General features: G+C 34.1%; 1 protein-coding gene across 2 annotated transcripts; it reads left to right on the top strand.

The window, feature by feature from the left end:
- The first annotated feature begins 473 nt into the window (after positions 1–473).
- Positions 474–15300, top strand: LOC117400646 (receptor-binding cancer antigen expressed on SiSo cells). Of its 2 annotated transcripts, none has more exons than XM_059022386.1 (7): positions 474–576; positions 3212–3308; positions 3552–3627; positions 3748–3906; positions 4649–4756; positions 5123–5214; positions 13808–15300. In XM_059022386.1, exons 2-7 carry the CDS (start codon positions 3226–3228, stop codon positions 13923–13925), a joined length of 636 nt encoding a protein of 211 aa, XP_058878369.1. In that variant the 5' UTR covers positions 474–576; positions 3212–3225; the 3' UTR covers positions 13926–15300. The 2 variants fall into 2 exon arrangements, with proteins under 2 accessions (XP_058878369.1, XP_058878368.1); XM_059022385.1 differs by having other exon boundaries at positions 481–761.

The raw sequence follows: 15300 nt of genomic DNA, 5'->3' as shown, positions 1-15300 counted from the left end.
TTCTCCACCTATGCCATCAAGGGTATAACATTTAAATAAACAGAGTGCAAATATATATATATATATATATATATATATATATATATATATATATATATATATATATATATATATATATGTACACCCTGTACGAAACCTACTCACACTAATCCCGTACCTGTTCTGCAACTGTAGCCACTTGAACAACTTTTTGGTCAGCTGTGCCATTGATTAACTTCAAATGAGGTCCTTTCCCAAAGTCGTCTTGCATGTATGACTTTTATTTAATTACTCGATTAAGACATCCAATTGTTTCTTTTAGCGAACATATATAACTTTGAAATATATATATATATATATATATATATATATATATATATATATATATATATATATATATATATATATATATATATATATATATATATATATCGCATTTGGACTGCATGTGTGGCGTACCAAATTTCAGGCACACAAATAGTGCTCAAACGAGGGTCCTACGCTTGTTTGCGCTTCCACTTCCTGAAAGCGTAAAGATGGCAGCCACTAGTCAGTGGACTCTGGTTTTACAGTGACAGAAATGGGAAATAAAACAAGGTAGCCGAATTATAAATACATGGGTGCAGATTCCACACGTCACAGACATGAAACTTGCTAGACAATGTTTAATTTTTGAAGCAGATAAAGAGTGGAAATCAGTTAGCTTTGCTGAATTCACAGAGCCACGTCTGGTGGGTAAATAAATATATTTAGGACAGTGCACTACAAGTGCGATATTAATGGTGAGTACCCCCATGTGACACTGAAACTGGCCCTTGATTAATTTCGGTGTTCAGTGTCGCATAGATATGTTCTACAATTCAAATGAAATATATATATATATATATATATATATATATATATATATATATATATATATATATATATACTGCATGCGGGAATTTATATTTTGTGTTTCATTATAAAACGATGTTACTGTAATGTGTGCTAGGAAATGTTTCTAAATTATATGTTCAATGAATAAATCGTGGATGTTTTTAATGCAATATGCCGAGTGATTAGGAAAGTGTCTACTAAATAATTAAATAATAATAAATTGCCCTGAAACTTATGTGCACGTTTAAGTGTAGTGCATTTGTCTTTGGAGCCATCATTATAATGTATTATTTTAAATATATTTTTTGCAGATTTGTGAAGTGTATTTATGATAAACACAGCCAACTACAGCATTAAAATTGTCAATAGTACATCACTTCCAAAACAGAAAATAACATTCTACCTCTATGCGCTGCCATTGCATTTTGTGTGACATTTTAGGTGTCTTTGAACAAACTTCATCTTGTTTGACTTCTGTTCTGTCACCATTTTTTACCATATTCATATTTCACTGTACTGTAACACATTTAGTAGATGGTAGTCTGATTTTATTACTAAAGGCAATGATGCAACACAGATAACTTTTTCATTTTAAAGCATTTTTACTTCCAAAAATGTCTGGTTATGTACATGCTCTTACCCTTCTGTGGATTGCATGCCAAGTCCAAAAATTAACTTACAAATTTAAACTAAAAGCATCTGTAAAAAACATCGGGCAAACTGAACAAAATATCAAGACTGTATGGTTTGTAACAATAAGTTATCTTAAACATTGACCATGCTGAAATTATACTTTATCTGACTACAGGGCCCCAGCCAAACTTATAAAAAAATTTTAAAAATTGGTCACCAAATCAAATTGTTGCGTGCCACTTCAGAAGGAAGTTGCTTGCTATCATATTCAAGTGTTAAAATACAACAACTTGCTAAGATGCTAACGTGATACGAAAGAGTTGCTTAATGTTTCTTTGTACTCACTTGTTTGTTACCTCGTTTTCCTAAATGGTTAATCTATGCAGCTGGTGGCTGCAATGAACTCTGCCTGTTTATATTTTAGTGTATGGAATTGGTCACTGCATTATTTGTAATATAAGAAAAAGTCCTCATTTGAGAACATGTAATGCAGACAGCTCTTATGTTTCCGTGTAACCATTTTTATTTTTTCAGTAAAAAAAGTTAGTTTCAGTGAATTTGTTCTGTTATTTACAATATTAAATACACCACAGCAAGCATATAGTCATATATTTTAGATATTTCTAAACCATTCTTTTTAGGGAATGGCAGTTTTTTCTACAGTGATCAAGTAAAGGTATAGTACATTTAATTCCCTATTTATTTTTTTTCCTCAGCATTTCACTGTTTAAAACGGCCGGTTTGAGCAACTGCAACAGCCGGCACAGCTTTATTACAAAACTTGAGCTATATTTACTGTTTTTCATTATGGTAATGTCTAAAATTACCGTGCCTGGTTCTTTGGGTGAAGAAACATCAGCTCATCATGTAACCAGGGAAGCTGCTGCACAATTAAATCATCCTCAGACAGTAAACAATATAACTGAATATAACTGGGGTAGATGTGGCTACTAAAGAAGATGCAACAGACAAAACAAAATTGTCTGTGTTGACTCAAAACTTTAGTGCACCCTGTGATTGGATTGGCAACATTGGGTCACAAAGATAACTTTTTTTAAGCTTCATACGGTAACCTTTTCACTTTTGCTTTTATTTAAAAAATATTTAGCTTTTTGCTGCATTTTAGCCCTTCATGATATAATTCTATTTATTTTAAGTTTTCAGGGCATTTTGTTAACGGCACGTGTGGCAGATTTTTTGTGTTACAGGCACCAATGGTGCCTACAACACCCCCCCCCCCCCCCCCCCAAAAGTTACCCAAAATTCCCGAGCCCTGGAATAAGGAATACAATGCATTTTTTCACCAGTAATTATTTTTCTGTTCCTGATGGCCCACTGGATAAGCAATTTTTTATGTTTTAGGTAATGGATTAGCTAATAATGGGCGGGATCTCCAAGGAACATGATATTGAATGCTGAAGGAAATTATGTTTAAAAACAAAATGTGATTTTTAGGAGTGCTGTGTTGTTGGTGAGGCAGGAAAACCTTAGCTTTGCTGTGGTCATCAAAAAGAAAAACAAGGATCTATTGTTTGCATCAGTGCCTTAGCCAAATTCTATTAGTTCTTCACTATTATGGCCTGCTCCATATCTCTCTGCTGCCCTTTCTAAAATCTTAAGTACCCCATCTTCGGGGCATCCGTGGAAAAATATTCTGCATCAGCATCTGCATTTTATGGATGAGCAAAGATGTTTTTAACATTGATATTTTTCTTTACCACAGGTATATGATCCACTATGGCTGTCACCCAGTTCCGTTTATTCAAAATTTGCACATGCCTTGCAACAGTGCTCTCTTTCTTTAAAAGATTGATATGCAGGTAAGTAAAAATGTTGTTGGATTTATCTAGCTTTTTCCATCCAGCTGAAGAAGTACTTGCAGTCTGAAACGTCCTGATAAATTTATATATAGCTAGATAGATAGCTAGATAGATAGCTAGATAGATAGCTAGATAGATAGCTAGATAGATAAAAAAAATATATAATATGTATAGTGTGCACTTTGTAGTTTTTTTTCCTTTAACTTTGTGTTGCATGTACAGTTCTCTCTGATTTACCTTCAGGTCTGGAAGACCAAGAAAGCTAAGTGGAGATCAGATAACCCTTCCAACTACAGTGGATTATTCTGTTCCCAAACAGGTGACATTTTACTAAGCTTTTAAAAATAATAAGAATAATAATAATAATAAGAAGAAGAAGAAGAAGAAGAATGAGAATAATAATGTATAGTCAACATTTTCTGGTATTTTGTATTTGTAGCCAGAGGTGGAAGAATGGAGTTCTTGGGATGAAGAAGCTCCCACAAGTATTAAGATTGAAGGAGGCAATGGTAGTGTAGTCTCTCAGCAAAATGATGTTGAATCAGATGAGCCTGATTATTTCAAAGACATGACACCAACAATCAGGAAAACACAAAAAGTAAGTTTGTTGAAATGTTAGTAGTGGTTGTTTGAGTACTATGAAACACTAGCCAGAGATACACAAGCGATTTTTGTGAATTTGACTTGGCAATCAAAAAATGGCATCTAAATTAATGTTGCTGATCATGCCACACCACACTGGGATTTCAAAGACTGTCTGTTTACTGTAAACATTTTCAGCAGTTGTTCTTGTAATGACATTTATTCTAAAAAGATGTACTGTAAAAACGTTGTATAAGTCGATTTTCTAGGCATGGTTTGGGGGCCCTAAAAAGGGGGGAGCGACTACCAGTACCACATACAATAACTTTTACGCCAATGCAATCTATAAAACGATTTTTACGGTAGATGTAAAAAAGAAAAAAAAAAATCTTACATGGGCTAGAAAGTGATTGCAACACAGAAATGGACCTGGAATATATCATGCTTTGATGCAAGACCTCCGTTTTGGAGGATCCTGCTGATTTCAAGAATTTTGTCCCTATTGGCTTTGTTGAAAAACAGAAGACTGACAACACTACCCAGTTGTAAAAGTGCATTAAACGACATTCCATGATGGGAGAGTGAGTGATAATATATAAATATATTGTCAGTATACTGCTTACTCTCTTATCATGGATTGGTCAAATCATTTAAAAATGTGATTACGTTTTTAGCTAATTTTTTACTGCATTTAAAAACAAGTTTGCTTGATGATGTGATGAGGATATATATATATATATATTTTTTTTTTCTTCCAGATTGTCCTCAAGAAGAGGGAACCATTAAATTTCACTTTACCAGATGGCAATACAGGGTTTTCTAGCAGACTCGCTGTTACACAGGACATTCCTTTTAATGCGCCATCTGTAAGTATCAGAATTCTATTTTTTTTTTTTTTTTTCCCCCTCCAACTCAAAACACCAGATCACTGTAGACTAAGCGAACACCCCTCGGTGGGCAAGCAAAGTCATATGACATGACTTTCTCGAATGAGGGAATCGGACAGTGAGCAGTGATATGTTTCTAACAGGAACACTGTCACTTATGCTTTTGAATGTGTTTTTTTTTTTTTTTTTTGTCCCAGGGTCTGTTCAATTGTGGTCAGTTATTTTGTGTTATGGTTGTTATTTTTCACCTGAACCACACTGCTTAATTGAATATTACATTAATGGAGTGCTTTCTGAATGTGATATGATAATTGGATTATTGGTTTGTATTTTTTTGCTCTGTAGGCAGAGCTGGGGGATTTAGGTAATTGGCAAGAAAATTCAAATGCCTGGGAAGATGAGTCTAACGCTACTTGGGAAGCTGAAGATGTATTAAGGTATTTATATTTTCCTTTCATGATTGTTCTGGAAGTTCATCCATAGCTTTAAACCAGGGCTGCAGAATAATTTGCTCAGGACCCGAAGATATATTTTTTTCTATCCTATAATTTTTTTGTAGCCAACAGGAACATTATTATATTGTCAAAATAAATGACAGGATGAGCCTGCTAATCATACAAAGGTTAAACTAAAACAGGGTTCTCCCCAGGTCTTTTCAGCCAGGCAGGTCGCCCGGCAGAGTGGCTGTCGCCGCCCAGCTGAAAAAACCCGATCCGCCCGTTTTACAGATGCTACTGTGCCTTTAACAATAAGGATTGATTGCGCTTATAGCAGACTAGATCCCTTGGGCGTTGCTGGATGAAAAAAAAATCTTGGAACCACATGACAGCTGTGTTACATCTTGACACAACATTTAACCAATCAGAGAGTTGAAGGAGCAGATTTTCTGTGTTAAGCACTTCAAGAGGCTAAAACTTTAAATGACTGCAAAAAAAAAAAAAATATATATATATATATATATATATATTTTCAAAGTAAAACTAGTGACAATGAATTCAGGGGGTCAAAATAAGCTGACGATTGGCACAATCCACTGCCTAATACTATATTTGTGCCGGCTAATTTTATTAAAAAAATATTAAGATTATTTTCTGGTATTATCATTCAATCCATTTGTTGTCGTATTATTGTACTGTAAGGTGATATATAGCTTTACATATGCACCAAAAAAAAAAAGCGTATTCCTTTTGTTGTGATATCATAACAAAATGTACCCAGTTGCTTGTGTGAGATATTGGGGGTTCCTATATAGAGGCTGTATACCTTTAAGAAGAAAGGCGTGATGGGATATTGGCTGTTGTCAGCTGACATACAAATGCTTAAGTGCAGAGGTGCTTTATTATTACACTGCAGTTTCATGCAACAGTTGTGATGGTGAGTATTGTTGTGTTAAAAAAAAAAATATTAAAATGAACAGTTGCATTCAAAAAAGTAGAATAGCGAAAAACAAAAATAGACGTGTACTTTTATAACTACTAGCATTTTGTTTGGCATCATATTTAGTTTTCTCCTTGATATTGTATTTTATATAAAATTTTTGGCATTAGAGTAATGTGCCTATGTTAAAACCAAACCTACCGTAGTAATAGTATAGTAAGTCCTAATGAGGCACAGTCAGTGATTTTTAGGTGGCAATTTTTTAGTTCGTTATTTTTTTGCACACCTAATTGATTCTCTTATCAGATTTAAGTGAAATAAAAATATTAAGCCTAACCTATACATGTTGTTAATTATATATGTATAAATATTTGGTTGGATTAAATAGCCAAGATAGTTTGTTTATGAAGTTAGAGTAATGTTGTTTGCTTATTTAGGGCTTCTTTGCTTAGAAAATACTAACCAGGGCTAACCCTTCAAATTTTCATAACGTTCTGCTACCCAGCTTTAAACACTCCTTAATTACTCAGCACCAACTACTCTAATTCAGCACAGGAACCAAAAGAAGAGGGCTCTACTCTTTGGTAAGGGGTGTCTTTATTATAACAATGATTATTCCACCCAGGGATGCATAACTTGAACTGTTGGTGTCCAGGGGACTGTTGTTGAGAGCAACAGATCCAGGGAACCACTTCTCCAAATGGGATGAAACTTGCTTTAGGGTAGTGAGAGTATCATAATATGGGGTGTTTGGAAACATCGTCCACCTATCTGTGTGTCAGACATGACGATTTGCAATTTGTGTGCTCTAATTTATGGCCATAGCGGGATGTTTGTCACTGACATACTTGCTTGATTTTTTCATTTTACTAGTTTTCAGTCCAGGTACAATGATAGATTCTGACAATATATTGCAACTGATAAGATGTAATGACATAAAATGGTCAGCAGATGGCATTTAAGTGTTAATAAAATACAAGCAGTTATGTGGGCATGGTGATGACATATTTATTCATCAATAGTGCTGTTTGGTTCTGTGTCCTCAGCCCTCTTAATATGTTTTCTACTTGACTAAAAACAATTAGGTAGAGTAGGAAGAAGTTTTTGCTTAAAAATAACACATTATGTTTTTTTTTTTCTGAACTGTCCTATTCAAAGAATTATGGGTGATGGAGAATTTGCCTTCAAGACCTGGTAAATGTAAATGCATTTAGAAATAAATTATATTTAGCATGTTGTCGGGTTATTGAGGTTTCATAATTTGATCGGTCATTTATTAGGGATGGGAATTTTAAACGTATAAACTCTAAAGAAGTGGTAAAACCTTCAATAATATGCTAGACGTATAACAGGTCACGTAACAAATGTCCCCAAATGCATGTTTTTTTATTCATTAATTTTAGTAATTTATCATCAGTAGTCTGTCGCGTATCAGACTGCTCTAGTGCCACAGTAAGGGTGGATATTATAAAAAGGAAGGGGTTTGGCAATTGCCTCCAAGTAGCTTTTCTAATTGGTGCAACAGAAAGATTGACACTGGGGCGGGTTTTATTCTTGGTCGATCTGGCGCTTCTTGGTGCACTTTATGTGTTTATGTCTGTAGTAGGCGTGGTATGGTATCAATTCCACGGTGGGGTTAAATAACGTTAAGGACCAGGGTTTTTTTCTGAGTTGGGTCTATATTTAAAATGGCATCTCTAAACAAAGGAAGCCACGTTTGGAAGTATTTTGAGGAACCAGGCGAGAAAACTGTGGTATTTAAATAATTATGCACAACAAAATTGCCATACCACAAAAACACAGTTTGAAATGAAACATTCAGAATTATTGTGGATGGAGTTACTGAAGGCAATAAAAAGCAAACATCCATAACAACATTTGTTATAGATTTGGCCGAACATTTGGCGTGATCACGTTATCCCCTATGAGGACAGTGCGTGTGAATCGTGAATGCAGCAGTTTTGAAGTCGATGTACGATTATCCCAATACTGTGCCGACCCATACAACAATAACAGCGAGTCTGGAAAAACTTAAGAAAATTGTGATGCAACTGTATATACAAAACTTTCAAAGGGAGAAAAAGTTGCAATTACCACAGACTTGTGGACCCCATTCCCCAATGTTCCCATAGGTGGAAGGCTGTTTTCCCTTGACATTTGTTCTGTAAGCTTTTGGACTGAATGGCAGTTCATGTTTAGTACAGTTTTCATTTGTATGTTGGAACTACTGCACTAAGTAAAGGACCACTGAGACAGTGAAAAACTGAGATCTGATCTGCATCACAACTGAAAAAAAGCAAGCCACAGATGCTTAAATACAGTGGTAGTCCTGACAGTAAAATACTGTAATGTCATTTTAATTCAAAGGCCATTACATGTAACACCACACGGCAGTTAAACTAGGCACCCTCAGGAGACGATTGCTTCTCAAGTGTACTATAGTAAAATAGGATTCTGCAGCCTTGAGGTAAATGTAACTGTGATCATATAACAAGTTGCTTACACACAAGGACTTGTTTTGATGTATTGCCCTCAGTGATTGAGCACTGTTGACATTTGTATACTGTATTTAAACTGTTGATGCACGGAGGCGCTTTTGCTAATTGTAATCGTATCGGTCCGCTTTTAAGAATCAACCGCTTATAAGAATCAACTCATCTGGGGCGGATGTGATTCTTATAAACAGAGTGCACTGTGTGTATGTATGTGTGTATATAAATATATATAGAGGCCCGGATTTCAACAACAGTCCAGGATGGCCATGCCAATATTACACAAAATGAAGAGATTAGCTGAACAGAGAGCTAAGTATACCTCTCACAGTAACTTTTTCGATAGATGTTTAAATAGCGATGTTATACCTTTCGGATTTCAGGTAAAATTAGCTATAAACATGACGACAAATGATTCATAAAGAAATAATGTAAATAACTTCCTTAAAGAAACATTGTTAGTAAAGCAGGAAGCGAAGAGAACATCAATTAGAAGAATATGGGGAAATTAGTTTTGAAATTAAAAAAAAATAACAGATGGATAATGTTGTAAACTATTGCCATCAGAAATAAGAGAAATAACAAAAGTGGAATATTTCAAGAAATAGACAAAGGTATTTAAATGACAGGAAATCTTAAATGTCCTAAAATATTTCTCAAATATGCCAAGTAATAATATACCCAAGAGTCAAATACCCAATGATAGATATTTAAAAGTAATTAAATATACATCTTGATATGGTAGTAGAAGATCAGTGCCACAATGATGAATATGGGAATAAAATATTAAAGATTGAGAAAGATTGTAATTGCTTTTTTAGGTGCTTGAGTAGAATTTTGTGTGAAACACAAGACGATCATGGATTAGTAAGGGGAATATTACTGAACACATGAGCAGAAATGAAAATAGATACAAATGTTACCTTGATGAGGATTATAAAGGACACATTGATAAAATTTAATTAAGCCATGGTGGCAGAGAGACCTGGGCTACAGAGGCAGAAGTTGTTGCAGCTGTAGATATTATAAATAGACCAATGCATGTTTACTTAAATGTTGTAGGTCAGGAATGCTTTTAAATATGAAGGAAATGAAACTTCAGTTCCATGTACCAGAACCAATTAATCTGTACATAAAAATAATAATTTAATTAAATGTAATAGCAATAAATACATATCAAATATATTAACTGCAAGGAATCAGAATCGTGATAAAAAAATATATATTTACACACAAAAAAAAGAGAATGCAAAATAGGGATTTAGGACAAGGATCAAATAATATTAGTACTGAAGAAGTAACTAACAGTACAAAAGTAAAAATATGAAAGTTAAAACAAACAAAGAGAAGATCACGAAGGGTCATGAAAGTGGAGACGGTATTTCATTTTATCTTATAAAACATTAACAGCTTCAAAGAAAGCATTACTGTGCAAGGGGCTCAAGTTTGTTCCGACAAGAAGATACATAAATACAGATAAGTTAATAACAGAATTAAAAGAATGGGAAAGACGAATGAGGCTAGTGGAATACTTTTATAATGACACACACACAGCATCAGAATATGTGTGTGAACATGGAATACAAATTAAAAGAAAGCACCATTGGACTCCTCCAGAGGGAAGAAACAGATGGTTAGACATGTATATTAAAGTAGTTAGAAATGAAATAGTAACAGGCCTAAGAAGTAAAGGTAAACTAAATTTAACTACGAATGAAGAAGCAGCAGCACTAAATTAATTACTAAAGGGTGATAGTATTATTATAAAACCAGCAGATAAAGGTTCTGGGGTGGTAGTAATGAACAAAGATGATTATATAAAAGCAGTAGGGACTGAATTGCAATATATAAATACATGTGAAGAAGTAAAAACTAATAATAGTAACGGCATAGTAAAAGTAAGAAATTTGGCAGACCGATTTTATATAAAAACCGCTTTGTATCGAAAGAATTAAAAAAAAAAAAAGAAAATTACATGCTTCCGCAAAATCCAAGAACAGGTTTGGTTAGAGGTAACCCAAAAATGCACAAAGAAAAACACCCAATGCAAATGATTATTAGCACAATTGATAACCCAACATATGTTTTATTGCGGAAATAGCTGAAAGGCAGATGCAGCCACATGTTGAAAGCTTACCTAAGGATTAATAATGTAAAGGTTAAACTTCCATAGAATAGCATTTTATTTTGCATGGATGTAAAATTCCTGCACCTCAGTGTTCCCAGGCATGAAACTTTAGAAGCATGTAAAGAGGCACTGGAAAATAGAGTAGATACGAACGTGATACCTACGGAAGAAATATGATGAAAATAGTTTTAGAAAACTATTTAGTTTACATTTGGAAATAGTAGTTACAAACACCATGATGGCACAGCAATAGGCTCAAAATTAGGTATGCATTTTGCAAGCACGTATATAGGCAAATGGGAGGAAACATTCTTGAGTAAACTAGACAAGAAACCATAGAACAGGGCCGCCCAAACTATGGCCCGCGGGCCAAATTTGGCCCGTGGTCGTACTTGATTTGGCCTGCGGAAGGGTACCAATACAAAATTAATTTTGAATAAAGCACATTAAAACAAAAACAAAAAATAGTTTCTGGTTTGGAAGTATATAACACAAAAATGCTATTTGTTTGCTGCCGCTTTGAAAGTGGACGACAAAAAAAATTGAAGTGTTTTTTTGTGAATGAGTGAGGTTTGTGACGAGTGAATCTTAACATAGCACACGTATTTACAATAGCAGACGCAGTCAATGAGTTTTAACAGGGCGTACCTGAACTTTTATTTCGGCAGGTAAACAATATATACACAAAATAAACAGTACACAAAACAAGACCTAGTTCCGTTTTGGAACGCAATGCTCTCTTTTTTATTAATTTATTTCTTTTCTCACTCTCGTAGCTTTTCGTTTTCTTTCAACCACCAAGCCTCTCAATAGAATTTCTCTGACTGCTAATGTCACGTGTTGTCAGAGTGTGTAAGATCGCGCTGCGCATATGTGCGTTGTGAGCGAGAGTACGATAGTTTCAGAATGGACAGTGGTTGGTCAAAAAAAAGAAAGTGGCGTACAGAAAAGAGGCAATTTCAAGACAAATGGGGTGAGAGCTATTTTTTACCGAAGTTAAAGAAAGAGCTGTTTGTTTAATATGCCAAGAAGCCGTTGCTGTAATGAAGGAGTGCAACATTTAAAAAATAGTTTTTGGATGCATTTACATACTTCATAATTCATACTATATATATATATATATATATATATATATATATATATATATATAGATATATATAGATATATATAGATATATATAGATATAGATATAGATATAGATATAGATATAGATATAGATATAGATATATAGATGCTTTATATAAACAGACCTAGCATTGAAAAATAATTTACCGTTATTTCTCATTGGTGGCTGTAACGGTAATATACGTGAAGTCCCCCACTCTTTTTAATTAACTGCCTATTAACAGTAAATACTAGGGATGTGCTTTTAGTACATTTTTATGAACATGTAAATGCTATGCAGGTGTCAGCATTTAAACCATATATACATACATACACACTCTTTATATTCCATTCTGATGTATACTGACAACCCAGGTTAGTATTTTCTGAGCAAAGCCCTAAATAAGCAAATAGTTTTAACATCGCATCGAGAGGACAGTGATTTAAGAAATAATAAATAAATTATAAAATAAAAATCGATTTTAGGTGTGCAAAAATATAACCAAATATAACTACTGTGATGTTCTTTCTGGGCATTTACAAAAAAAATGATATTCTTATGGAAATTTTACAGTTGTCATAGAAACCACTTGGAGCAGCACTGTAGCCAGGGAAGCTTCTGTCTGTGCGTTCTGGGGATGTGGTGCACCAGGTGCAATCAGTTTTCCTTCCTTCCTTGAAACATAATGCTAAAAATAAAAAATAAAAAACTTCATCTGTGATGGACACCAAAGTATATATTGAAATTAGGACTGCCACTTGATTCTAAAATTTTTGATCGGTTAATTTATGGGCATTAGTTGATTAACCAGTATTCATTATTATTTTATTACTTATTTTTTATCTTAGTAAATGTCTCTTTTGTATTTGTGCTTCACTATTGAGATGTACCTGTGCTGGTCCTGTGGGCACAAAGTGAATAAACTACCTTTTTAAACGACCCCTTTTTTTAAATATTATATTATATTCAATATATTAAAAAAAAAAAAAAAAACACAGCTTACATATGTTACAGAATCTATCAAATGCACAGATTCCAGTACCTTAACCCTTTGCGGTCCATTTATTAATCGCGCGTCAGGCACGCCAGGTCTAATTAATTTTCACACGCGCAGTTAATTTTATACGCGCTGTTTAAAAGTATTTTTTTTCACAGTCAAACGGGTTTAAATGGCCCTGCATATCAACAAAGCACTCACTAGGCATCTCCAGCCCCGCCCCACCCTTTCGTTCGCTATAGCTTTCACCTATGTAAGAAATAAATAATAATAATAGTAGTCGTACATACCGATCAATCATCTCCTGATCACTCGTTTTATCACCAAACTCCTCAATAATGCGATCCAAGTCATTATTTTATTACTATAACATCTCAAAAAAGCTCTGCAAATGTCCGTGTTCAGCCAGCTTGTTTACTTTACTTATTCATGGGATATGAGCCTTTTTTAGACTTGTCTCGGCTCCTGTCGTTCCCACTCGGCCATTGAATGGTTTTCTCAGCTTTTTCCGGAGAAAAAAACTACTAAACCCCGTTTTTTGCGTTTCTATAATGATGTCGGACAGGGTCCGACAATGGACCTGATAGGAATAATTGCAATGTCGGACCAGGTCCGACAATGGACAGCAAAGGGTTAACTCTTTTGAATACAGAAACCAACAACAGTCAAGAAATGTTTGCTGTAAATTTGAGGTACTGACTTAGTAATGTTGTAAACGCATACACAGAAAATATCAGAACATCTTCACGGGTAAAAAATAAACATAACCTTTTAAACTGATTTGTGGTTTGTGAGACATGGTCAAAAAGTGCATGGATGTCTTCATATTTAGTAAACACCTATATTATACATTGACAGTTCCAATAGCATGATAAAAAAAATCCACCCCATTCTAGTTTTTATTTTGACATTTTTTAATACTTCCTTACAGGCAGCAGAAAATGGCCGAGAGGGAGAAAAGAGCTTTGGAACAGCAAAGGAAGAAGATAGAGAAAGAAGCCCAAAGACTAACTAAAAAGGAACAGAAAATTGCTGTAAAGCTTTCATAACATTTAAGGATCCGAAAGACAGGGTGTACTGTAAACTGGAAAAGTACATGTTTCCCCAATATGAACAGTTATATTTCTGTAGATATAGTTTTATACAGTAGTTGCTGTTAATAACCTGGTATTCCTTGCAATCTGCAGTCCAGCAACCAACTTTTATTTAAGTAATTCAAAGGTTAGTAGAAGTAACTTGGTTTTAAAACAAATCCTATACCTAGAACACAAGAACATTCTCACAACAGCAGCCATTTTCAGGAATTCCTGTTAATTTGTCACTGGATTGCTTGATGTTCTTTTATAATATTTGAAACATGGCAAATAAGAACTATTTAACCATGATGCAGTATTACATGTTCAATTAATTCAACTGAAATTAAATTTGAATTTTAAATATTAGACATTCTTTTAAAATAGATTTTCAGCACATGCCTTAGTAAAACAAAACACTTTTTAAATGTACAAAATGTAGAGGGTTTTAACATAACCTCAAAGACTGATAATGCTATCGGCTTATGTCATTCTTAATCTTTTCTGACCCTTTTTCTTTTAGTTCTGATGTGCACATCACATCATCAGCTATTAAAACTTAAGCAAAAATATTTGGCTTTTAATTTCTACTTTTGACTGGGCATGTGATAGCATGTCATTGCCCATTAGATAGCCTATTTTATACAATTGTATAAACTTGCCTGCTATGAAATTAGGCTCAAAGAAATGGTAAGAGGTTTGATGCGGTTACTGTACATTATACCTAAAAAGGTCAAATTATGAAGGTTTTCTTAAAGCGGAAGCGAACTCTTTTATAGAAAACAAACTGTTAAATACAAATTTTTGTCCATAAGGAAAATATTTACCTGGTAACTTTGTACAGTAAAACCTATAACTTAGAAGTAAACATTATTTATTAAATGAATTTATGAAAAACACATTAATTGTTGCACAGGGCCATGTACAGTAACTCTAACTAATGGATTTACAATGACTACGCAAATCATTGAAAAGTGTGTCTCGCCTAGTAAAAGCACTGCCATTGAAGTGCAAGGTGTGGGCATGCGGTCATAGTTCAAATAAGGTGGAAATTTCATATCCTGGGTTTCTCCTTCCAAGTTGAGTTGATTATTCGTTCCTTAGGTTGGGAGAAAAGAGGCAATTGACTTGATTGTGGGAACCAAGGTCATCCTTACCAGTACGTGGGTTCCTGGAATGAGGCCATGTTAAAAATCAAAACAAAAAATTACGAAATAGCTAAAATGATTTGATTGGGAGGAATAGGTGCTTGCTGATCATAAAAGTGTATTGATGTTTTTATTTTTGCATTTGTGTTCCACATTCATTGATTATCTGTCTTGAAAAAGCAATAAATGATCAATGTCACTTA

The sequence above is a fragment of the Acipenser ruthenus genome, chromosome 4, assembly GCF_902713425.1.
Source record: "Acipenser ruthenus chromosome 4, fAciRut3.2 maternal haplotype, whole genome shotgun sequence".
Classification (NCBI taxonomy): domain Eukaryota; kingdom Metazoa; phylum Chordata; class Actinopteri; order Acipenseriformes; family Acipenseridae; genus Acipenser; species Acipenser ruthenus.
This window is presented reverse-complemented; position numbering and strand designations above follow the sequence as displayed.